General features: G+C 47.9%; 1 protein-coding gene across 4 annotated transcripts in view; it reads left to right on the forward strand.

Moving 5' to 3' along the window:
• The window catches only part of DPP6 (dipeptidyl peptidase like 6), a 960,318-nt gene that overhangs the window by 783,332 nt on the left and 150,219 nt on the right, over positions 1 to 26,767 (forward strand). For all 4 annotated transcript variants that reach the window (XR_011566384.1, XM_070788461.1, XM_070788459.1 and 1 more), the window contains exon 7: positions 9,996 to 10,077. Coding sequence is in view for 3 of the 4 variants with exons in the window: in XM_070788461.1 (XP_070644562.1) it covers positions 9,996 to 10,077 (82 nt within the window). In the remaining variant the exon portion in view is untranslated. The remainder of the gene's footprint in view (positions 1 to 9,995; positions 10,078 to 26,767) is intronic.

Genomic DNA, 26,767 nt, shown 5'->3' on the forward strand with positions numbered 1-26,767 from the left:
GGATTGAACCCAGGTCTCATGCATTGCAGGCGGATTCTTTACCAGCTTAGCCACCAGGGAAAGCTGTTTACTGACCTACAAAAACACCGGTACAATTTCTGTCATAGTTTTACCTTTGTTCTCTTGTAGGTGTTTTATGGTATCGTGTCTTCTATTTAAGTCTTCAGGCCATTTTGAATTTATTTTAGTGTTTGGTGTTCTAACTTCATGGACTTACGTGTGGCTGTCCAGCCTCACCCCACTTGCTGAAGAGGCTGTCTTTTGTCCCCTGTATATTCTTGCCTCCTTTGTCGAAGGTTGACTGACCATAGTGTTGGTTTATTCCTGGACTGTTCTGTTCCATTGACCCACATGTCTGATTTCGTGCCAGTACCATGCTGTGAAAAACTTGTTTTTCCTGCTGCATGGTGTAAGGTGGAACCTCCGAGAAGGGAAACAAATGTGTTTGTTCTAAAGGAGGAGTTCACTCAGACGCCCAGCCTGGCACACTCGCTGTGAACACAGAGGGCGTCCACACTGCCACCCCACCTGCAGAGCACCCCTGAACCGAAGGTGCCTGAGAGTCCGAGAGCCTTAGGCTGCAGGGACCATCTTACTTTGGAAAGCGCTGAATGAGTGAATCGTGCCCCTCTCCCGCCCCCAGCTCCTCCACTGTCATCAGCATTAACGTCACAGCGGTAACACCTCTGCCCTGGTTTCCAGGACCATCGCCGGGTCTGCTCACCTCCACCTCGCCGTAGCCCCCTGAGGAACGACCCCATCTCACAGGGAAGAAAGTGGAAGAGCTCAGAAAGGTTGAGCGTCTCACCCGAAGGCGATACAGCCTGGGCGTGGGGCTCTTGGCATCTCACCCGTGTCTGATCGGAAGGCACGTTCCCTCCTACTCAGAAGGGCGCCGAGTTAGGGCGTTGCTGCCGCTGTAATTTCACCCACGAGTACAAGACATGTGCTGTCACACCGCCTGGGCGCCTGCTCCTAGAGACCAGGGCCTGGAGGAGCGGGAGCAAGCAGAGCACATGGTGGTGTGGGAGAAGAGCGTGGAAAGGTCGGGTCCCACAGGCCCTGCAGAGTGGCAGCCCCACGTGGCACCGTGGGGCGTTCATGGGGCCTTCTCTGAGCATCAGACCTTCTGGAGGGCGTGGGGGCCAGGCTGAGAAGCGTGTGGACTGCACCCTAACCAGGCCGGGCCCTTCACTTTGGCTCACACAGCCCACACTGGCCCCTGGGTGTGGTGGAGAAAAGGACAGGGGTGGGCTCCCTCCCCATGCAGACGCCGCCCCCTCCCTCCAGAGGGGCAGCAGGGAGCTCGGGTTTGCTGCCTGCTGTCATCCCCTCTGAGACTGTCCACCCTTTCCAGGGGGAAGCATGAGAATTCCGATTCAGGGAGTGCATCCTGGGGAGGCAGTAAGAGCGTGAAGGCTTGACACCAGGTCATGAGCAGAGCAGAGGTCACCTTGAACCTAGGCTTTGCCCGTGAGGCTTGATGCTTGGAGCAGCCACAGTGAGGGCTCCTCCTCCCCTTCCTCCTCCCTGCCTCCTCCCCTTCCTCCCCCCTCTCCTCTCTTTGTATTTAAAACTAATCTTCCTGTGTGGTTTTATTTAATACTTGTGTTTGTCATCATGTATATTAGAGTATGGGACTTCTGAGATAGCTCAGTGGTAAAGAACCCGCCTGCCAATAGAGGAGAAATGGAGACTTGGGTTCGATCCCTGGGCTGGGAAGATCCCCTGAAGAAGGGAATGGCTACCCACTCCAGTATTCCTGCCTGGAGAATCCCCATGGACAGAGGAGCCTGGCGGGCTACAGTCCATGGGGTCATAGAGAGTCAGACACGACTGAGTAACTGAGTGCACACTCACACATCAGAGTGTCCCTGTAGATGGGGTGGGTGGCAATGTCACAAACATTTCAGAACAAGCCTCCGCTAGTCACTCTCTCAGTGAGTAGAGCTTCTCTGCCTGGAAACTTCAATGTCCAGATCTTTCACAAGGAAAGGAACTTCCCGTAGATCATAGATTTAGAAGCATCTTAAAATGAATGGTAAGACAAGTGCTGGCCATTCAGGAAGGGCTTGTGCCTAGAAGGATGCCTGCCCTAAAGGATTAAATTGTGTAACTTAAGATATACATACAAATGATAACACAAATCTTTAAGCTCTGAATCGGTTTAAGACATCACAAACCCTAGACTAGACCCTATTTTTTCATCCATCCACCCATCCATTTGTTCATTATTTAGTCAGTATACATAGACATCTACAATGTGTCAGACCCTATGCTACGACTGGGAGTGTATCTTTTATTTTTATATTACCCACCATGCAAAGTACATACTTCATTCCACACTGATAATGCTATTTTTTGATGTCTTTCACCGTAAAAGTTTAGGAACCAAATAAGCAATTTTTTTGCCTTTCTTTGCCAAATGCCGTTTTTGTTGGGAAGCTTTTCTATCCCCTGAACTCGCGCTGGAAGATAAATGAGTAAACTTGGCTACATTAATTTACTTTTCAAAATTCAACATGATTTATGCCCCATTTTGTTTATTGCTCAAATAAGCAAAATAAGAACGGATGGCATGATTATTTTGAGATATAGGAAGTCCAGATAATTTTATTCTTCCTTAATCATTTTTTAACCAATTCATCTCTATCCTGGAGACGATTCATCACAGAGCTTACCATGGATTCTTTAAAATAAATAGTAAATAGAAAGGAAGATAGCACAAGGGTAGAAGGCACCAACCAATCCCCAAATAAATCCATAGCTTCCTGCATTTTCTTTCTTATTCTCTCTCTGTGTGTATCTCTCTCTCTCACACACACACACACACACTCAGCCTTGAGACTAACCCAGTCCATGATGGAAAATCATTTGATGACAGGGAACCAGGTCTTGGGCTCAAGGCAGAGAGATCTGCAAGTGGTCCCCGCAGCTGGAGGAGCCGTGTGGAGCTGGCATCCGGGCCTCTGTGATGGAGAAGCCTCCTCCACGTGAAGCCATATGAAAGCACAGTGAGGAGTCAGCAGACAAAGCTTCCTTGGTCTCCTCTCTGAGCGGCTTCCTGCTTTGTTCTTCAGTCAGTTGGAGACTTTTTTTTTCCCTTTGACCAAAGCAGGAGATTAATCTTCAAACAAAAGTTAATCAGCTATGTGTCCTTGAGCAAATCACTTACTACTCAGGGCTTCAGTTGCTCTGAGAAATGAAGTTTCTTGGACGTGTAACAAGTTACCACGAACCGAGTGGCTTAAAGCAACGGAAATTTATTCTCTCCCGGTGTTGAAAGTCAGTGGTCTGAAATCGGGGTGTCAATGAGATCACGCTCCTTCTGACACTTCTCGGGGGGACCCTTTCTCACCTCCTCCGGCCTCTGGAGGATGCGCTCGGGCCCTGGCACGCCTTGGCTTGCAGGCACCTTGCTCTGATCCCTGCCTCCATCGTCACATGCCCTTCTCCCTCTGTGTCTGTTCTGTGCATCTCATCTTCTTATGAAGACTCCAGCCACTAGATTTCCATCAGCCTCTCTCCTTTTCCAGAATGACCTTATTTTAATCTGATGATGTCAGCCAGGAGCCTATTTAAAAATAAGGTCAGGACTCAGCATCTCTTCTGGGGGGACAGAATTTGACCCACAACTCATAGCTTTGGCTGCTTGACCTCTAAGATGCCTGCAGCAGGTTCCCAGCTTGCATGACCAGGCAGAGGCAGAGAGGGCTCAATTCACTCATGTCAGTGCTGAGGACTAGGGGATGGCCCAGTGGAGATGCCCTGTATGCCATCTGAGGTATCAGGGAGACCTGGGCTGGGATGTGATCTTGGTGCTCTTCAGAGTAGGAATTGAGATTGACCATGACTGTGAATGTTCAAACTACCACACAATTGCACTCACCTCACACACTAAGGTCATGCTGAAAATCCTCCAAGTTAGGTTTCAAAAGTATGTGAACCGAGAACTTCCAGATGTTCAAGCTGGATTTAGAAAAGGTAGAGGAACCAGAGATCAAATTACCAGCATCAGTTGGATCACAGAAAAAGCGAGAGGATTCCAGAAAAACATCTACTTCTGCTTCATTGACTACACTAAAGCCTTTGACTGTGTGGACCACAGCAAACTGGAAAATTCTTCCAGAGATGGGAATACCAGACCACCTTACCTGCCTACTGAGAAATCTGTATGTAGCTCAAGAAGCAACAGTTAGAACCAGATGTGAAACAACAGACTGGTTGTTTCAAATAGGGAAATGAGTATGTCAAGGCTGTATATTGTCACCCTGCTTATTTAACTTCTATGCGGAGTACATCATGCAGAATACCAGGCTGGATGAAGCACAAGCTGGAATTAAGACTGCTGGGAGAAATATCAATAACCTCAGATATGCAGATGACACCACCCTTATGGCAGAAAGTGAAGAGGAACTAAAAAGCGTCTTGATGAAAGTAAAAGAGGAGAGTGAAAAAGCCTGGCTTAAAACTCAATGTTCAAAAATTGAAGATCAGGCCCCTTCCTGTCTGCCCCACAGGTGGGTCTCTGCTCATAGCAGAGGAGGAAGGGGGCAGCAGATAAAAGGGGACTGAAGAGACAGGAAAGATTGGAGTTGGTGTCGAGAGGGTGGCAAGCACCCAAGCCCTAGTTGTAAGGACAGCGACAGGTAGGTTAGTCCCAGTGAGGGGAGAGACTCCGGTTGGCTCTGTGCTTTTCTCTGCTGGTTCCAGGGGTCTGGGTGTGTCGGGGGGAAGGGGGTGGCTGGAAGAGATGCACTTTTAATGTGAAAGCAAAAGAATCTGACACAATCACATGCAGATGCAAAAATACAGGTTTATTTTACAGAAATAGATGGGGAGGGTATGGTTGAGAGCTAACTTTTCTGTACCAAGCTCTAGTCTAATACAGGAATATAGCTCATGTGTTGGGTTGCTGAGTTCTGTAAATTTGTCCTTACAGCTGATAAGTGATTGGACCTTTTGTTAAAATTACGTAGAATTTGTGGTGCATAGTCGACTTGAATATTTACCAGTTTGTGTGTATGTGTGCACTCGTTGCTCAGTTGTGTCCAATTCTTTGCAACCGCATGGACTGTAGCCCTCCAGGCTCCTCTGCCCATGGAATTTTCCAGGCAAGAATACTGGAGTGGATTGCCATTTCCTACTCCAGGGGTTTTACCAGTTTGCTGCTGCTGCTGCTAGTTCGCTTCAGTCGTGTCCGACTCTGTGCGACCCCATAGACGGCAGCCCACCAAGCTCCCCCGTCCCTGGGATTCTCCAGGCAAGAACACTGGAGTGGGTTGCCATTTCCTTCCCCAATGCATGAAAGTGAAAAGTGAAAGTGAAGTCGATCAGTCGTGTCCGACTCTTAGCGACCCCATGGACTGCAGCCCACCAGGCTCCTCCACTTTCACTTTCAAGTGCTGTGTTGCCTGCCATCAGTATATACAATATCCTATCCTGTTGAATCACGGGATGCGTGGTCACGTGTGATCAGCCCAGACACATGATGTGTGCATCAGGAAGCTGAAACCTGGGCACTAGACTTCTGATCGCTAGCCTGAGGTTCTTACTATAACTTTGCTGCCTCCAGGCTGTGGACACTCGTCTGTCATCTCTAGAGAAGGAGAAACGATCTCCTGAGCACAGGGGAGCGGAGGCAATGAGGCTGGATGCGTGTGCGTGGGCGGGCGCATTGGCCTGGTGCTCACCCAGCCTTCCAAGACATTTATCTACTGCAGGTATGATTTCCGGGCAGCACTTAAGGAAATTTTTACAGGAATTTACAGTTGTTAGATCGGAGAGAAGTTTGTCAGCTATTGTGAGGATCCTAGATGTATCCTATGATATCCTAGGGTATCATAATCGAACAAACTAATTTTCAGTAATAAGCAAGGCTACTTCTTTCTGATCTCCTACCCTGTCGTCTGTGCTTCGAAAATTCTATAAACCCAGGACAGGTGAATTCATTAGACCTTTAAACCTGCTAAAGTTATTTCCCTTAGTGCCATCCATCCATCTGTAGTCCATCCATCTTGTTTGTTTTTTCAAATGCGTGTATTGAGTGCTGATGCTGTGTTAGATACAGAAGTCATGGTTTTTCAATTATTGAATCAGTATCACAGTATGTCAGGGTTGGGGAAATTCTCCAACTTTTCATCATGTACTATAATAATTTTTATAACCAACAAGCTATAAGCTACTAAGATTCTTCAGAATAGTTTTAGCTTTTTATTTTGAAGTAATTTTAGATGAACGAAAGTTGTAAAAATAGTACAGAGTTCTCCTCTATGCCTCACTCCCCTTCTCCTGCTGTTAATGTATCAGTGTTTCATACCTATGGTGTTATTATCAGGAACAGAATATTAACGCTGGTACAAGGTTATTCACTCAATGGCAGACCTCATTTGCCCTTGACCAGCTTTTCCATCAATGTTTTTTTCCCTGTATCAGAATCCCATGTTCTTGCAGGTAGCAATTCCCCTCAGCCCCCTCCAGGCTGTGGCATGTCCTCCGTCTTCCCTTCCCTTTTGTGGGAAGAAAGGTCACTTTTGAAGATCACCGGTCAGCTGTTTGGCTGAGCGCCTCCATCTGGGTTTGTCTGAAGTTTATTCATGATTGGAGAGAGGCGATGCATTCTTAGCAAAGATGCTTTTACCGACCCACCCCAGTTGGTTCCCAACAGCGGCCCTCCTGCCGTGTGTGGAGCCAGTAGGAGAAGGGTCTGAGCTCAGCAGCAGAGGGGAGCTTTGTCCTCTGGTGTAAGAACTGGAAGGACGCTGAGGTGGGAGGTCGGCCTTCAGAGCACATGCTCTTCTGCAGGTAGGGGCAGGGCTGCTTTATCAAATGTGGTCAGGGGCAGGGGGCGGGGCTCGAGGGACGGGGCTCTAGGGGCGGGGCTCTCGCTCCAGATCTCAGTGCCCAACTCAGCGTCTTTGCACAGGGCCTACAGGTGCCGTCATCTTGAATCACAGAGATGTGTGCCGCATCTCTGCACACGCTCCTGAGGCGGGGTGGCGGAGCAGCGATTTCACACCCGAAACTGGTGGTCTGAAGGGCCAGGGGCGAGGCCTCTGCATCTGGTCCCCTGTGAGCAAATGGAATTACATGAAGCACAAGGGGGGGAAAAGGTTAGATTTCTTTTTTTACCCAGATTCTATGTTTATTCCCTGGGAATTGATAATGGGTTTTGCCAGTGATGGGCTTCCCCTGATAGCTCAGCTGGTAAAGAATCGGCCTGCAAGACAGGAGACCCCGGTTTGATTCCTGGGTTGGGAAGATCCTCTGGAGAGGGGATAGGCTACCCACTCCAGTATTCTTGGGCTTCCTTGGTGGCTCAGCTGGTAGAGAATCCACCTGCAATGCAGGAGACCTGGGTTCGATCCCTGGGTTGGGAAGATCCCGTGGAGAAAGGAAAGGCTACCCACTCCAGTATTCTGGCCTGGAGAATTCCATGAGGTATATAGTCCATGGGGTGGCAAAGAGTCGGACACAATGGAGCGACTTTCACTTGCGCCAGTTGACAATACCATATATATGATGTTTTGTTTTTCTCAGTGCATCTTGCTGGGCGGTCCTGATGTTGACATGTTTTACTTCTGGTGATGCTGACCTTGATCTTTGGTTAAGTTGCTGTCTGCCAGGTTTCTCCTTGGGAAGTTGCTATCTTCTCCTTTGGGGTGATAAATATCTTGCAGGAGATACTTTGAGACTATGCAAATCATCTCTCTTTAGACTTTCCCTGCTAACTTTAGCATCCATCATGAATCTTGTCTGCAGCAGTCATCTCTCTGCTGTTCCCCCAAGGGGGATGCTCTTTCCTTCTTCTGCATTTATTGATTGGAATTCTGTTATGAGGAAGAGCTGCTCTACCCTCCCCCACCTAGTTATGTACTTGATTCTTTATATTAGTAAGGCTCATGAATATTTATTCTCTGGGTCAAGTCAATATTATTGTTCATGATTCTGTTGCTCAGATTATTCCACCTTTGGCCATGCGAGCTTTAGCTTCTGCCTTCTGTTAGCAAGCTCTATCTTTTTTGAGTTTTTCCTTACTTTCTGATCCATGAGATGTTCCAGACTCATCCTGCATTTTTGCTGTTCTAGCCTGTTTGTGGTTTCTTCTCCTGGGAGCCCTATTCTTTTTTAATTGGAAGATGGTGCTCAGAGACCAGGATGAGGGTGCAGGGTGGGCTCGTTTTCTCCTGGGTGTCACTGGGTCTAAGCTTGTCCATGAACAGAGCAAGGGCATGTAGCTATGTATACCAACCAGTAGATACACAATATCTGGATTTTGGATCTGTGTGTGTGTGTGTGTGTGTGTGTGTGTGTGTGTAGGTGAGAAATGATATCAGTGTAGTTTCAGTTTATATTTCTCTAATTTTGAATGCGTTTGAGTCCTTTTTAATACATTTTTCTGTATTTTTGTGAATTATCTTTTCCTGTTTTTTTCTTGTGTTTCTTTTTGTTTGTTCTTTTATAACCTTGATAGTTTGGAGTTCTTTATCTAATAGTGATATTACCCATTCATTTGTTATGAATATTTTCTCCCAGTTTGCCAGTTATCTTTTGTTTGTGGTTTTTGTCATGCAGAACAGGTGCTGTTATGTAAATTTACCTCACTTTTCACTGCTGGGTTTTGAGTCAGCCTTAGAGAGCCTTTCCCTACAGCATGTTAGAGAGGAAAACATGTTTATGGAAATGCTTTGAAATGTTAAAGCGTGCAGAGGCAGAGTTGGTTACAAGTCGTCTGGAAGCTGGAACGGTAAGGCCCTCCTGCCTGGGTCCCACCTCGCGGCGACCACTGTTGTCATTGGCTTAGCTTAGCTCCTCAGCACCCACCTTCAGGCTTCCGCGGTTTCTCCAGACCCGTCTCCTCAATGCCTGAACCCCGGGGGCTTTACAGACTATCCTCCTCCCTTAACACTGTTTAGTCTGCAGTGTACTCTGTTTCGTCCTTACAGTGCTGTTGAGCGTTTATTAATATTTTAGAATTTTCTACTGATTGAAGCTCTGAATCAGCACATTCTTGCCCATCTCACTCACCTCCCTTCCCTTCTTGCTTCATCTTGGTTCAAGCAGCTCCTAAAACCCAGCATCTGTCTTTTCCTAAGACCGCTCAACCGTGGTCTCTGTAGACGAATGGGCACCTTCACAGCTGTGTCTTCTGCACAAAAAGCACTATAGTCCAGTGACAGGTGCTCCTCTGCAGAGCCTGGCATGTGCGGCAGACGCGTCTGAAAGAAAGTCGAACTCCAGTCTTCCCTACATGAGTACACAGTGGTAGCAACAAAATACACTGAAATAGTTAATATTTATAAAAGTGTTAGGTTTTTTCCTTTTATTACTGTGACTTATTTACTAGGACCTTTATTTAAATACATATAATTTTTTTTAAGTGTGGCATTTTGCATATCAATAAATTAAGAATGAAAAATGTGATGCTTAAAAGAAAAAAAAATCCTCCTCCTGTGCTTGCCCCCCTTCTCTCCTCAGGTCTCTGTCCCTCTCTTCCTCCCTCCCTCCTTCGCCACTTCTTTCTTCCCCTACCCCACCCTTCTTGTGTATCAGCACAAACTAAAGGGTGGACTCTGTCCTGAGGCTGCTGTTTGGGAAGGTCAGAATGAGCCAGCTCAGGGGGAAAGCCAAAGATGGAGATGGAAGTTGTGGGGAGTTATCCCTGCAGAGCTGCACACTTCTGTTTTTAATTTTGACTATTAGGGATATTTTAGAAATTGGTCTACACACCTCTCTGCATGTTCTCTCTTGATGAGTATTTACTATGGAAGGTAAGCAATGACCAGCCTATTTCAGTTTCATGTAAGATATATATATATATATATATATATATATCTGAAGAAATCTGGTGGAGGCTGAATGAGATGTTTTAATTGAATAACACAAGCTCTGAAAATGATGTGGTGGAAGAAACATGAGTGAGCTACAGGTGGAAGATAATATTACATCATCTTAACTTCTTATTTCCCACCTTTTTCTTTGGTTTTTTCTTTCAGGGACCCTCAGAGCCTGGATCCACCGGAAGTCAGCAACGCAAAACTTCAGTATGCGGGATGGGGCCCCAAGGGTCAGCAGCTGGTAAGCACGTTGCTTTCAGTGACCAAGTGTCTGCGTTGATGAAGTTAATGTTTTACAGACTGAATGTATCTCACTAGACTCAGAATCTGTGTCTGTGTGAATTATGTTTTGGAAAAATACCCCAGGACATCTGCATGTGTAAATGGCCATCTCTTTTGCTAGAGAACTCTGTTGAAATTGGAAGAGCATATGCCTTGGTTCTGGTACCTGCTTTCCTTAAAGCAGTCCCCGACTGGGCCACGTGTGTTGACTGTGGACTTAACCGTGAATCTGAGATGGACCTCATCAGAGGACAGCCGATGGGAATGGTCAGAATGGTGGAGTCACGAAATGCTCTTTGGTTCTGCTCATGGAACTCTGGTTCTTTCCTTGGGAGGGTTTCATGAGAAAAGTAGATTTGCAGTAGCTGTGGACCTGGGCTCCCAGCACGCAGCATCTGCAGAACGCCCAGAACTGTTGGGGCCATCTCTGCTTTACGCCAGAAAGCTCCATGGATTCCCACTCACATTGGCAAAACTAAGACATTTCGAGATACCCAATGGCCAAGACAGTGTAGCAAAAAGGGTCTGAACAAGTAGTTAAAAGACATGGGTTCTAACCCTGGGAGTTCACGAACTAGATGCCAGGCTGCCTTCGGCTAGCCCAGCTCCTGCATGAAAGATCTGGGTGAGGTGAGCACTCGGGTTCATCCCTAGTGTTGCTTCTGTCTAAAACCAGGTGATACTCGTCAGTCCCGGTGACAAGGTCATGTCACCCCTTCTGGAAAGCGCCTGCAGCCTGAAGATCAGGTGGCATGGTGGCGGACCATTTTCTTCTACATCTTTGAGCCAATTAATAAAGCTGCCTTTTTAAAACTCTTCCTAAAATAGCGCAGAAAATGACCATGTTAAAAACCTTGGGGTGAGATTCTGTTGAACAGGCTGCCTACTGTCTTAGGAATTAAAATTTTCTTACTTTCCCCAACAGTACAAGTATTTTTTCTCGGTTGTGTGTTAATTCCATTGCCTCAAATTGATTTGAAGAAGCAGGAGGGTGTATGCCACCCGGCTGTGTTAGCTGCTGCCCGAGTGTTCCCTGTGCTGCACACTTACTGAGCGGAGGTTTCAAAAGGCACATTTAATGGCTCTAAACCAGTGACAAGAGGGCAGGAGGGAGCCACGAGCTGATTCGTAGAATGACACCCGTCCACCAGTCACAGCCAGGAGAGAAGAGTCGTCTTTGCTCAAAGCCGCTGATGCTTGTGCGAGGAAAAAAATCACAATTCCATAGGAGGTTGTAGAAGACTGAAGTGCTTAAGACTCAGGCCAGGTTGCACCGTGGTCAGGGCTGGGTTAGGTGATTATGGACGTTCTTACCTTCACCTCCTAAAGAGCAACCAGCGGCAGAACTAGGGTCCGCTTCTTTGAGAAAGCTCCTCTGCCCTCTGCCCACGTGGCCAGGCCCGCTCTGGGCACTCCAGTGTCACCACACAGACTCCTTTCACACACGAGTTCCTGCCCACACATCTCTCCCCGGGGGGTGGTCCTTGGTCTAAGCCCCGAGTGCTTTCCATCTGTGGATTCTGAGCATCTAGCTCCATGCCTGGCATGTGGGAAATAACTGTTGAGGTCAAAAGTGAATGCATGAATGGACAGAGGAATAATCAGCTGATATATTCTTGTGGTTCTCAACCACTTACATGTAAAATAATTGGATGGAGGCAAATAGCTAGCATCTATGTGTGAAAGAAAATCAAGTGTAGTCACTCTATCGTGTCTGACTCTTCTCGACCCCATGGACTGTAGCCCACCAGGCTTCTCTGTCCATGGGATTCTCCAAGCAAGAATAGTGGAGTGAGTTGCCATTTCCTCCTCTAGGGGATCTTCCCAACCCAGGGCTCGAACCTGGGTCTCCTGCATTGCAAACAGATTCTTTACCACTGAGCCACCAGGGAAGCACCATGCGTCTACACCTTCGTGTCTATTTAGGATGTGACTGACAGTGAAGGAAGTTCAGCTTCCTTTCTGCTTCAGGGAAATGAAGGTTCAGTCAAGTACGGTTGCTGCTACTTGGCCTTAGTACCAGGAGTACTCGTGTGCTCCTGGAATCTCAAACTTTAAACTTTTTTAACTTTGCTGTTTTTCTTGTACTGAGTCTAGAAGGCAATACCTCTCCGCGCTGAGAAAACATCCTATATGTTGGAGCAGGAGTCGGCAGCCTTTCCCTGGAAGGCACCAGTTCGTGAATGTTTAGGGGACCCAGTGCCCTCTTGGCTGTGCTCACCTGGGAAAGCCTGACCCCTGGGGCCAGGTGCTCCCAGTGGGTGCTCTTGGCAAAGACATTTCGAAACCCACAAGCAGGCCTTGCAAACACTCACAGATCCCTCATTGCTGTTTTATTTTTAAAAGTAAATATTGCTCCCCAAAGGAAATCGACTCTAATTATAATGAGTCAGAGTGAAATGAGTACTTATCCTCCGGGAGCAGAGAACACAGCTGCAGTTAAAGTTCAGCAAGGCCCTTCCGGGCACCGCCTCCTCCCCGTGTGGCCAGATCCCCACGATGCCTCTGGGCTGGGGACCCCCTGAACCACAGGACAGTGACCCGGGCCATCAGGAGGGGCTGAAAGGCATCTTCTCCAGCGCCTCCACATGGCCTTCAATTACTGGTTCTTGCCTTTAGGGTAAATTTCATTTGACCTTCAGATCGCATCATAGGAGGTGAGCATGGCCTGACCCCTCCCTGCACTGAGAGAGGACAGGGAGAAGCTTGACCTCGGGGAGGCGTCCATTCTGCCAGAAAGTCGCTGCTGAAGCGGTGCTGGCCTGTGGTCTTTGTTCTTCTGAGGGGTAACCGGGTGGTTCCCAGAACTCGGCATTATCTGCCGAAAGCCTTGAGATGGGAAAATGGATTTGGCTGGGTTAAGCGGGATTAAGTGGGAAAAGACGCTCAACGCTGAACAGCTGCCTCCCGGCTTCCTCTTCCTCCCATTCTTCTTTTTCAAATATTTGTTTAGGTTTGACAGAAAACAACAAAATTCTGTAAAGCCATTATCCTTCAATTAAAAAATAAATAAAATTCTAACATGCGTGTGTATTTCCTTGTTTATCTGGCTGCGTCGAGTCTCAGTTGCAGCACGAGGGATCTTCTAGTGCAGCGCGCGGTTCTCTAGTCGCGGAAGCCCAGAGCAGGGGCATGCAAGCTCTGTTGCTCCATGGTACGTGGGATCGTGGTTCCCTGACCAGGGATCGAACCTGAGTCCCCTGCATTGCAAGGCAGATTCTTAACCACTGGACCACCAGGGAAGTCCCTCCTCCATCTTTTTCAGTCAGTCTATGTAGTGATTTACACTGAAACATAAACTATATCAGAATCTCTCTCCAAACTGTATCTTTCTCCATTTATCCTCTAGCAGATGAATGTCTGCCTAATGGAGAATCTCCATTTTCTTTGATCATTTCATGACGTCCTGCCCACCCCTCCCTGCATGTTCGTCTGTTTATGTGAGGTTTTGTCTCTGCTGATCTAGAATATGATTAAATTATCCTTTCATTTCCCTGCATGTCGTCTCTGCTAGAAACGTCTAACAAAATCACACAGACGTCGAGGGCAGCCGCAGTGGCCTGCTTTGCACTTACGGCTGATGGCACAGTTGGGGTTCAGGCCTCTGAGGGCCCCACAGTGATCTGCTTTGCACTTACGGCTGATGGCACACTCGGGGTTCAGGCCTCTGAGGGCCCCACAGTGAGCTGGCTTGAGAGCGCAGGGAACTTGGTGGGTTTGCTGCATAGCAGTGTTTTCTTTCAGAACCAAAAGACATGGAAACTTCTGTAACTGACTGCAGGGCAGCAGACCACATCAGTGATCCGGGGCCGGGGTCTGTGCGGGTCCACTCTGTGGCTCAGAGACCAAGAGCTGGGTCTCTCTTTGCGTGGCCTGCTCCCGTGATGGGGACAGGTGCACAGCTTTGAAAGGGATGCTGCGTCCGTTTTCAGAACCGTGCAGTGAGGAGCAGACAGAGGGGTGGTAAGGGGACCTGGGGTGGAGGGGCTAGTGCTGTCCTTGAGGAGCAGCTGGGGCTGGGATGTGGTACCCCGGCAGCAGGAAACTAAGGTGTGCTCACAGCTCCGCATCCCCACTCAGCAGAGGGTGTCGACTTAGCCATCACTTCCCAGGGCGTGAGGCTGTGGTCCTCATGACAGTGATTGTGGTCCGTGGGGTCGCAGAGTCGGACACGACCGAGCGCCTCACGCTTTCACTAGCTAGTTTTCGTGCTTCCCTGGTGGCTTGGAGGTAAAGAATCCGCCTGCAGTGCAGGAGATGCAGGAGACATGGGTTCGATCTGGGTTGTGAAGATCCCCTGGAGGAGGGTATGGCAACCCTGTCTGGTATTCTTGCTGGAGAATCCCACGGACAGAGGAGCCTGCCAGGCTACAGACCATGGGGTCACAAAGAGTCGGACATGACTGAGCAACTGAGCACAGAGCACCCCGTTTCCGACCACTCCACCCAGACTTGGTGTCCTGGCCGCAGCGGGAGCTGCAGGAGATGAGTAACTGCCCGGGCCTCTTGGACCCTCCAGTCTGGATAAAATGACTCCCCTGGAACAAAGCCCTCCCAACGGGCCCATCGCCCCTCGGGTCTCTCCCTGCTCTCTGGCTGTGGTACTCATCAGACCATTGCAGCTCTCAGCACGGGCCCTGCTGAGACCCTGAAGTCCGGGCCTCCTCCTGGGGTGAACGCCATCACCTGCTGTCAGTGTTGAGCCCCTCCAGCCCCGCACGTCCATCAGGCTTCCCTCCCCGACTCCCAGCAGCCTTCCTTTGTGGACACGTGTGCACCCGTGTTGTCCTGGTTACCTCGTGGGGACCCCTTTGCAGAGCCGTGGGCCGCCCTCCACCTCAGTCGTGACTGTGCCTGTTAGTGGTGTAACAGCTGTGCGTCTGAAGTCCCTTCTAAGTAAACTAAGCCTTTTAAAAAATCCACTTCTTAGGAGCCTTTCTGTCTCAGTGCTGTTTTCCTACCTACTTAACAACACTGCTTTATCAACAGAGGTTATTTTTCTTTCTAAAATGTCAGCAGCCCCAAAAAAAGAAAGGAAAAGTGAGGGTCTTACCTCTCCCATTCATTGGCGCTGGCTCATGCCTCCTCCCGCAGGACGGCGTCTTGACACGTTTCTGAGAGTTAGTGAAGGGTTCAGGAAAATCCGAGCTGAAGGCATTTGCACTCACGCTGGATCATTCGAGTTTTCAGTTTAAAGAAAGTGGGTTTTTTAAAAACAACTCATTAACATTGTAAAAATTCATGCTACCAAAATGTCAGTAATTCAACAGGAGAGGCTCGAAGAAGAGATTGTTCTGATAAGCACGTGGTCGCATGGAATGAAGGGCAGAGAGATGAATGGAGATGAATGAAGAGCAGACTGAGGAGTGGAGCGCCCCTCGCAGGGGTGGGCACCTGCAGAGAGCTTAGCCGCCTCGGGGGGGCCCTCAGCTCTCAGGGTGGCGGCCAGGTGCAGACAGAAGGGCCAGTGGCAGGGGCTCACCCTGCAGCTGAGAGCTCAGACCGTGGGCAGTGCGGGCAGGGAGCCCAGGACCCAACCCCAATTGGAACCTGGAAGCCCTGATCTAGCGTCACAACCACCTCATCCATCTCAGAATCTGAAGGTCCTCATCTTAGACCTCAGAAAGTTTTCTTCAGTTTGTTCTGGTTATCAAGGACCAGTCATAACAAAAACACTGGCGTCACAGGGTCTCCTTCAGACCTTGCTTCTGACACTTTAAAGCCGCGATCTGGATTAAAATGCTTAACCTCTCAAAGCCTCAGTTTTCCTTATCTGTAAAGTGGGGACAACAGTGTGTATCTTGTAGGGGTCACCATGTGGGTTAAGTTAATCCGTTTAAAGCACGTGGCGTGGAACCTCATGTGGAAAGTGTTCATTGAGTGACGGCTTTCCTGTTGCTGTGGTTATTAGGATTATTACTTGGCTTAACCAAAATGTAGAGAATGGGAAAAAAATAAGAATACCATCAGCTGAGGGTCTGATCTGTGTGGGAAGGTGAGTGAGGCTGCATTTGATAGAATAGAGATGCCGGCTATAACCAAGAGTCCCGGTGCGTGGCTAAGGCTGTCTCCTCCCCGACACTTCTCCGACTCTTCTCGGGGAAGGGCTGCTGTTCACAAGACACGCCATCACCTCCCTCGGCCTTTGACTCCACCTAGGTTTTCAGATGTCTGTGTCTTTAGAGAAGACCATTCCCAGGGACGGTTCCCCTGCCCTGATGCCCCACTGGGTGATCCCTGGAGAGACAGAGAGGATACGTTCCTTACAGGAACCCCAGGCAGTGGTTCCCCAGCGTGTTCATCCTCTACCTGGAAGCTTGTTCATTTTGACCGTCATCTCCGCACCACCCCCACCCTCCAGCCCCTGGTGGCCACCTTTCTGCTCTCAGTTTCCATAAGTTCAGATTTCAGATCCCACAAGTGAGGTAACACGGTATTTGTCTGTCTGACTTGGGAAAGGCTAAGTGACTAGATGGACATGGAGGTGCCCACAATGCTATGGTGGAGATTGTTTTGCAGTAGAGAGGTGTGTCAGATCCACACACTGCACACTCGAGACTTGGACAGTTCGTGTGTCAGTTACCTCTCAGTAAAGCAGGGCCGAGGGAATTAAAAAAAAAAAAAACTTGAAAACTAAAAAGCGGATGAGACTTCCTGCCTCCTCCTTCCTTTGGTAAACCAAAGCCCCCGCCCTGGGACCTCCAGCTGGTTGACTGCTCCCTACCCTAACCGTACCCAGAAACTGAGCAGAAAGAGGGCAGCTCCCTCCCCAGGTCACAGCTCCCAAGGGGCATCATCCCCAGCTCACAGCCCCCAGGGGCATCACCCCCAGCTCACAGCCCCCGAGGGCATCATCCCCAGCTCACAGCCCCCAGGCGCATCACCCCCAGCTCACAGCCCCCGAGGGCATCATCCCCAGGTCACAGCCCCCAGGGGCATCACCCCCAGCTCACAGCCCCCGAGGGCATCACCCCCAGCTCACAGCCCCCGAGGGCATCACCCCCAGCTCACAGCCCCCGAGGGCATCACCCCCAGCTCACAGCCCCCGAGGGCATCATCCCCAGCTCACAGCCCCCAGGCGCATCACCCCCAGCTCACAGCCCCCGAGGGCATCATCCCCAGGTCACAGCCCCCAGGGGCATCACCCCCAGCTCACAGCCCCCGAGGGCATCACCCCCAGCTCACAGCCCCCGAGGGCATCACCCCCAGCTCACAGCCCCCGAGGGCATCACCCCCAGCTCACAGCCCCCGAGGGCATCACCCCCAGCTCACAGCCCCCGAGGGCATCATCCCCAGCTCACAGCCCCCGAGGGCATCATCCCCCAGCTCACAGCCCCCGAGGGCATCATCCCCAGCTCACAGCCCCCGAGGGCATCACTGCTCCCCCGGCTCTGGGAACCAAGGGGGCAGGGAGCGTCTGTCGACGTTGACAAGTCCCACGAGGGGAGAAAGACGGATCTTTCCAGCAAGCGGAGATTACTTAATGAAACTGTCGTAGATGTGGAGAGGACCAGGCCAGAGTGACATCCCATTAATAACTTATAAAAGCCTCTAATCAGTTTGGGTTAATTTGGTATTCATTGTAAAAACATTCATCATGGGCATTGAAGTCCATGACAGTAGCCAAGAAATTAATTCACAGGGAGGGAAATCGCCTGACGTGTCCTCAGATAATGGATGGAGCCAGTTTAGTGAGTGATTTACCAGCTCCACCAAGGGTACCCTTCAGATTTAACACAATATGTTATCACTTCACGGCTCTGAGGGACTCCGTCACTTTAATAGTCACTTGCACTCAAGTAAATAAGCTGTTTCCGGCAATTAACCCGAATGGATGGCGCCTAAGCAGAGCTCCCCAGTGGTCACCGTCGATGAAAAGAGATGGTTAGGAAGTGGCTCCATGGCTTTTCCCTTTGACCGGCAGGGTCCCTGAACGCACGGGATTTCCGAACACAAAGGCGTGGTGTGTAGTATACCCCAGCAGTGGGATTGCTGGGTCGTGTGGCAGTTCAGTTCCTAGTTTGTAAGGACTCTCCATGCTGTCCTCCACCATGATTGTGTCAAGATGGTACTGATGACCTGTTCGCAGGGCAACGGGGAGAACAGACTTGTGGGCCCAGCGTGGGAGGGAGAGGCGGGGAAACGGAGGAAGTGGCATGGAACATACACGACCGCATGTAAAACAGAGACAAGTGGGGATTCTCTGTGTGACGCAGGGAGCTCAAACCGGTGCCCTGCGACAGCCTAGAGGGGTGGGGGTGGGGTGCGGTGGGAGCTGGGTCCAAGAGGGAGGGGACAGACGTGTGCCTGTGGCTGCTTCATGTTGACCTATGGCGGAAACCAACACCATATTTAAAGCAATTATCCTCCAATTAAAAATTTAAAAAAAAAGAAAACATAAAGGCAACTTTGTTGCCGTAGGATTATAGAGAAAGTGAGGAGAGCAGTGTAATTAGTGTCTACTGAAAAAAAAATACACGAAACCTGAAAGTTGAGAGTTCTGCTTATTCAGGCCTGGGAGGCTGCGTCTCCAGTAGCCCCGATAGAATGCCTCCGAGGAGGGGGCATGGGGGGGCAGGGTAAATAGAAGTCTGTAATAAAGAGGGGGAGAGGCAGTCAGGATAGCAAAGATTATTGTTAATTAGGGAAAACCTGATATCTCAAATTAAGGAATGTAGCACTCTTCTATGGAGAAGGCAATGGTACCCTATTCCAGTCCTCTTGCCTGGAGAATCCCATGGACGGAGAAGCCTGGTGGGCTACAGTCCATGGGGTCTCAAAGAGTCGGACATGAGCGACTTCACTTTCACTTTTCACTTTCATGCATTGAAGAAGGCAATGGCAACCCACTCCAGTGTTCTTGCCTGGAGAATCCCAGGGACGGGGGAGCCTGGTGGGCTGCCGTCTATGGGGTCGCACAGAGTCGGACACGACTGAAGCGACTTAGCAGCAGCAGCAGCAGTGCTCTTCTAAATGTGGGAAGTTGCAAGAGTCTGGGCTCAGTGAAATCATTTCTTTCATTTCACCTCACCTGTCTGGGGCCAGCATCCTGCTGCTTGATTTCATTGCACCCTTAGTTCCTCGGTCATCTTCAGGAGTGGTGACAGCTGACACCTGTGAATCCCAGGCTTTGTTCTCCTCCCTGTTGGGCTCCCTCCCGGCACAGAAGTTTACGTTTGGAGGCTGGAAATCATTGATGGTTTTGTGACATCCTTGTTTACTGATAAGGCAGGAAATACTACATTTCATATTAGTGAATTTATCATTCAGTGCAGATTTCCTTTTTTTTTTTTTTTTTGAATGAAAAGAAGGAAATTTTCAGAGGGAAAACTTACTCTACTCCTGTGGTATATTAAGTCACTTTCTGCACTTTCTTTATGCTACTGATTAGGCTTTCAGTAAGTGAAAATTCTTCCTAGTTTCTGGAAATTAGCTGATTGTTGATCCCAGTTTTCTCTTTTGAACTTTTATCTTTTATATTTATCTTTAAATGCACTTGAGAAGAAAATTGTGAAGGGGTATGTTGGTACATAACCAATAGTCTGGATTTTTGGAGTCCCAGCTAAAATTACCTCTTTGATGTATTCCCCCCAAAATTAAGCTAAATGACATTTACCTGATTGATATTACTAAAATCACTGTCATCTTTTCTAAAAATTCACATAGCATAAGGGAATTTCTTATATGGCTATAGACTCTTTAAAGGGTCAGAATGCAGTTCTTTCAAAAAGTATGAAGCTTACAAACTGGATTTCTAGGACCTCTGATTTATTTAGGTTTTTTTTTTAAGAGTTTAGATTTTATTTATTTATTTTTTTTTTATACTGCCCCTACTTTGTTTTTTTTTTTTTTTTGACAGCTTTAATTTTTCAGCACTTTATTTTTTTTTTTATTTGATAAATTTAACGCCTTTTATTGCCATACCTCATTTTACTGTGCTTTGCTTTAGTGAGCTTTATAGATACATGTTTTTTTTTTTTTCCCTTGTTAATTTTCTGTTTAGTTGATCTATCCATAAGTGGCAGATTTCCTTTTAACTTTAATCATGCTGTATGAAGGGGCAGCGCTCATAAGAGAAAATTCATTCCCAAACAATATGAAAATATATAGTAGAGTCATAAAGATGTTCCTGCCCTTTAGCAAAGAAAGTGAAAGTGAAAGTGGCTCAGTCGTGTCCAACTCTTTGTGACCCCATGGACTATACAGTCCATGAAATTCTCCAGGCCAGAATACTAGAGTGGGTAGCCTTTCCCTTCTCCAGGGTGTCTTCCCAACCCAGGGATTGAACCCGGGTCTCCCACATTGCAGGCAGATTCTTTACCAGCTGAACCACAAAGCCCCTTTAAAGAGACACCAAAAGCTGCATCACAAACAGGCATTCATAATGCTGTTATCTATAATGATAGCTTTAAAGGCTGGAAAATCAGTGTCAATAGAAGAGCAATTTGGTGAGGTATGGTCCATTGACAGGAAGAGCAATTATACAGCCATCCAAAATAGTAGGTAGACTGTACAGGAACATGGGAAATACACCGTCTATTAAATAAGATTACAACTAAAAATACCCTGTTGGACATGTATATGGGGAAGGATAAATGTTTGAACCTGACCAGGCAATGGGCATTTTACCCACTTCCAAAAGTTTGATGGATAAGCCTCATTACATATTCATTAAAAATTGAAAAGAGAATGATTGTCAAATGCAAGGCTTAGGAATTCCATTCAGTAGACATGTGTTCCAGCCCAGGGGAAGTCCAGTGTGGTGCTCTTTGAGGGCACATGTGAGGATAAGCTGGCCCTCAGGACGACGGTGCCCCCTTCCCCTCTGGTTTCCAAGCACTGTGCACACGCCCTTTCTCCGGGGCTCGGCTGCAAACCCTCAGAAGAGATTGCCCAGAATTTACTTGTAAGCCAGAGCAGTTAAGAAGAAGGTGGATTTGGGGTTGAAAACTGGCCTGACCTAGTTGTGCACTTAGGTCTGTGGAGATAAACCATGTTCTCTTCCTCATCACAGCTTCCCTAATGCAATTGTGATGGAAGCAGTGTATTATTTTTTATGAAGAATCTAATTTCGAAGGGTGCCCACATCAGCCTTGGGAATATTAGGTTAGAGAAGTTCAGGATGATCTATCAAATAGAATTTAGAAGCAGGACCAGAGTTCTGCATTAAGAAAGAGTGCATTTAGTGATAGATTCCTCAGATAATGTAACAAGGCAGTTATAAATTAAAATAACCTTTTTAAACATTAAGATGTGAGGCTGGAGGGTATGGTTGCAGTTGCAGCCACAGGCAAACCCATCAGTCCCCATTATGCGCAGATCCGGCTCTGGACATTTGGAGATTCTTTTTCAGTGGCCTTGGGAGTGATCTACAGTATTTGTGCTGCTAAGAGTTCTCTTTAGTGTCCATAATGGGCTTTTATAGGCTATTTTGTGGACATCTCCCACTTGGGTGGAAGGAACACCTCTTTATCATAATTCCTAAAATGTTTCACAATTGGAACATATCAAGGTAATGGTTCCATCTTCCCATCTCCATGGAATAACCATGACTTTTTCTTTCTCTAAACCACTGTGATATTGTCAGCCCCACTTAGCGTAGCAGTTAATCAGCCTCCTCCTTTCATTGTTCATCTGTTTCACTTTTGAGTAACTTTATTTCCCAGACCAAACATAAGCTGTTCAAGGACAGAGTGTTTTTCATCTCACTTTGATTTTCCCCGGCCCATGGCTGCAACCGAGCAGAGTCAGGTTGTCACCAAATACCTGGTAAATGAATGGGATCCAGAAGGGAAAGTAAAACTAAATGTCAGGAGTACGGGCGAGTGGTCCAGGATTCATGGAAATTAGAAAAGCTTTATGTTACAAACTAAAACAATTTAAGATTTAACAAGTTTGTTGCCTCATTACCTGAGTGGTTCAGACCGTGAGCAACACTTGGAAGGAATTCTGGATTTTTGAGTCCTATTTTTTTTCTTAAAATCGTTGTTATGCCATGTTGTTGTTATTTAGTCCATAAATCGTGTCCGACTCTTTGCAACCCGCTGGAACGTAGGCCGCCGGGCTCCTCTGTCCATGGAATACTCCAGGCAAGAATACTGGAGTGGGTTGTTACTTCCAGGGGGTCTTCCTGACCAGGGATTGAATCCACATCCCCTGCATTGGAAGGCAGGTTCTTTACTGTGGAGCCACCTGGGAAACTCCTAATAGGTTGTGATGCTATGAAAGATCTCAATACAAAGCAGTGAATTTCACTATTAAAATCAAGGTTAGGAAGGACAGGCCAGCCTGAGCGTCCTGGCCAACAGGTGGGAACCCGGTGGTTCTCCCCAGTCGCGTCGGATGACAGAAGCACCCCCTTCTCGTCCCGCCAGGCGCAGGCGTCATCCTTCCGTTCAGTGTCAGAGGGGACGTTGGGCCTCCGTGCCATGAGTCCTCACTGGCCCTCTGGGTGCTGCGTCTGGGTTGGTGAACAACACAGAGAGGGCAGGGCACCAGGCAGAAAACAGCTCGCGTGAAACAAGACGCCTCTAAGAATGTTCGGAGGCAATTTAGCAACATCTCTGTCAAACATGTGCAAATAATTGATTCTTCCCACCTTGTCTTCAAAATAGAGTTCCCAGGACTCCTCCTTTATAACATCATGTCAGCCCTTATTGATTATTGAAATCAACTATAAATTCTGGAAAGTGACAATACTTCATCTTTCTAAAGAACTTGTCTTGATACCAGTGTCTTCTTTCTGCCCTGTGACATAGTTATTCCCACAATCCGTGAGGTTTTGTTTCACTCATCTGACACCTAGGGGATGCAGGCACCTAGGGGATGCAGGCACCTCCTTAGGAAAGAACAAAGATGCGAGTGAGCATAATTAATCCATGAGTCAGTTAAAAAAAAAAAAACAGACTCAGTTCTATGTACTTTACACTGTGTTTGTTTTGTGTATATCATGGCTAAAATCCATTTCAGTTCAGCTCTTTCCACTTATAAAGGACAATTAGCAAATTTGTGAATCGATTTTCCTATCTGTTCTTCAATTTGGAAACCTAATCATTTGTCTAAATGGTTTACTTTTACCACAATGGCTCTGATGGCCAGTAACAGCTGGAATTATGTTTCCACGTCCTCAGCTGGGCCTGATTTAATGAGTGTAGGTCACTCACGTTGATAAGCCAAGTCCAGGGTATACTTGAACTTGCCGTCTCCCGACCCGGGTCTCACTGTGGCCCTTGCCCACGTGAGCCGTGCCTGCCGTGAACTGACCCAGACTCAGAACTCGGACCCAGACCTTCTGTGCTCCTCTTGCAGTAACTGCCCCTCAGTGAAGGGACCACGTCTCTTCCACTGCCCAGGTCAGGAACTTGGCCTCGCAGACTCCGCGGTCCCTCTCACCCCTGCCCTGACCCATCCAGCAGCAGGTCCTGCGCCTCCTGCTTTCCTGATACCGTCGGACCCCCTCCCGTCCTCCGTGTTCCCACCACCACCGCCCACTGGGCCCTGTGAGAGCGGCTGGCGTGGCTGCCCAGCCCAAGTCTGCCCTGCTCCAGAACCTTCTGGAACGGAGGGGCTGTGTCGCCTCCCATGTCGATCCTGCCCCCGGCTGCATCGCTGGTAGGGGAAGCCCGACCCCGACCCCATAACCCTGCTGCCCCCGACGCTGGCCCCCCCACCCCCAGGCTGAGCATCTGCCCTGATGACGGCTCTGCAACTGCCCGGCCATCCCAGAGCCTCTCCGCTCTGCACCTGAGTCCCCAGCATCCAGGACAAAGGCCCGACCCGACCTTGTGTGCCCGTTAACGCCGCCTTCCGCCCTCAGGAAGCCTTCCCAGATCCGCAGCCGCAGCCTGCTGGGCTGGAGACCCTCCGCTCATCCTCCATCCCCCCTGCACTGCTGCCTCCCACACTCAGCAGCCGTGTGTCAGGATCCAGTCCACCGTAAGCTCCTGAAGAATGAGAGCCTTCTCCTGTTCCCCAGTGTGTGCCCAGCCTGAAATACAGACGTGACAGTTCATAAACACGCATGAGTGTTCAGAGGCTAAATGAAGGACAGGATCCATTAAAGCGTTTTTTTAATTAAAGTGTAGCTGATTGATACCAGTGTGTTATTTTCTGCTGTACAGTGTATGTATGGTATATAACACGTGTGTGTGTGTTTGTATGTGTGTATGCACTCAGTCATGCCCGACTCTTTGTGATCCCATGGACTGTAGCCAGGCCTCTCTGTCCGTGAGATTTCCCAGGCAATAATACTGGTTTGGGTTGCCATTTCCTACTCCAGGGGATCTTCCTGAGCCAGGGATCAAACCAGCATCTCTCAGGTCTCCTGCATTAGCAGGCAGGTTCTTTTCCACTTGCTTCACCTGGGAAGCCGCACCCTCATATTCTTCTCCGTGATGGTTTACCATAGGAGAGGGCTTCCCTGGTGGCTCAGGTGGTAGAGCGTCTGCCTGCAATTTGGGAGACCTGGGTTCAGTCCCTGGGTCAGGAAGATCCTCTGGAGAAGGAAATGGCAACCCACTCCAGTATTCTTGCCTGGAGAATTCCATGGATGGAGAAGCCTGGTAGGCTACCGTCCATGGGGTCGCAAAGAGTAGGACACGACTGAGCGACTTCACTTTCACTTTTCTTTCTTTCACTGAATACAGCTCCCTGTGCTCTACAGTGGGTCCTTGTCCATCTGTTTACCGTAGGGTAGTGTGTATGTGTTAACCCCAAAGTCCTAATTTATCTCTCCCTCGCCCTTTTCCCCTCTGGGAACCGTGTGTTTGTTTTCTGTGTCTGCGTCTATGTCATAAGTAAGTTCATTTGTGATATTTTAGATCCCGTATAAGTGATATCAAATGATCTTTCTGATTTACTTCATTTAGTATGATAATCTCTTGTTGCATCCATGTTGCTGCAAATGGCATTATTCCATTCTTTCTTTTTATAGCTGAGTAATATTCCATTGTATATAGGTACTGCATCTTCTTTATCCATCATCTGTCAGTGGACACTTAGGTTGCTTCCAGGTCTTGGCTATTGTGAGTAGTGGTGCTGTGAAAATAGGGGTGCATGTATCTTTTTGAATTATAGTTTTCACCTTTTCTGGATATATGCCCAGGAGTAGGATTGTTGGGTCACATGGTAACTCTATTTTTAGTTTCTTAGGAAACCTCCAGACTGTATTCCAGAGTGGCTTCCCCAATTTACAGTCCCACCTACAGGGTAGGAGGATTTCCTTTTCCCCACATCTTCTCTAGAATTTATTATTTGTAGACTTTTTGATGATGGCCATTCTGACTGTGAGATGGTACCTCATAGCAATTTTGATTTGCATTTCTCTGATAAATTAGCCATGTTGAGCATCTTTTCATGTGCCTCTCAGCCATCTGTATGTCTTCTTTGGAGAAATGTCTAAACCTATTTCTTGATTGGATTATTTGTTTTTTTGTTATTGGGTTGTATGAACTGTTTGTGTATTTGGAAATTAAGTTCTTATTGGTTGCATCATTTGCAAATATTTTCTCCCCAGTCTGTGGGTTGTCTTTTGGTTTTTGTTTATGATTTCTTTTGTTTAGTCTTATTTGTTTATTTTTGCTAATTAAGGCATATTGTTTACCCAAGGTGAAAGTCAACTACCTTTTATGAGAGTGAGAAAATGAAGTCATTCAGTCGTGTCTGAGTCTTCGAAGCCCCATGAATTGTCTGCCTACCCCAAGTAGCCCGCCAGGCTCCTCCATCCATGGGATTTTCCAGGCAAGAATACTGGAGTGGGTCGCCATTTCCTTCTCCAAGGGATCTTCCGGACCCAGGGATGGAACCCACTGCAGGCAGACTCTCCCACACTGCAGGCAGACTCTCCCACACTCCAGGCAGACTCTTTACCATCTGAGCCACCAGGGAACCCACCAGTGCCTTCCCAGTTCATGGGGTCGCAAAGAATCAGACACAACCTTTACTGATATAAGCATAAACCCAAGGTGCATTTTTCCTATTTTTCTTTATTTTCACCTACTGCAGCCAGCCTTCTGTCTTAGGCCATCACTTGTGACACACCTCCCTTAAATCTTAAGCTTTTCAGCCTCCAGATGAGTTATAGTTATCCCTGACATGAAGTTGAAGCTTGAACTCAGTGAAATTCCAGGAAGTTTCCAGATTAAAAAGAATTTTAATTGCATATACACGTATTTATTTAATTAAACTAATTTTCTCCGTGGCCATACAAGCTCATATTTTTTTAAGTTCACTGAAAATGTGAACATTTAATGGAATTTCAGAATGTTTAATGGAATCTGAGTCATTGAAATGTGCTCTGAAATCACTGCTCTCTATTAAATATTTCCTATGGATCTGATCACCCCAGGACAAGGTTCACGGTGGACTTGCTTAATGAATTCTGTCTTTTAAATTTCCTGTGTTACTGCCTTATGAGATTAACTGACTCCACAATCTTTCTGTCAAAAAAACACAGAATAATAAAAGTGTAAATTCATCAGTCAGTGGAAAAGTAAACTCTCATGTCTGGCTGATGAAGCGTAACAGAACGCCACTGCAGCACATCTCGCTGTTCTGTGCCTCAGCCGTCACCCCACATCTCTGTTGATGTGCATCCGAACAGTAAATCAGTGTCATAACAAAGCAGCCTGTCGGGCAGCAAGCCTCCTTTC

The sequence above is a fragment of the Bos indicus genome, chromosome 4 (assembly GCF_029378745.1).
Source record: "Bos indicus isolate NIAB-ARS_2022 breed Sahiwal x Tharparkar chromosome 4, NIAB-ARS_B.indTharparkar_mat_pri_1.0, whole genome shotgun sequence".
Lineage (NCBI taxonomy): Eukaryota > Metazoa > Chordata > Mammalia > Artiodactyla > Bovidae > Bos > Bos indicus.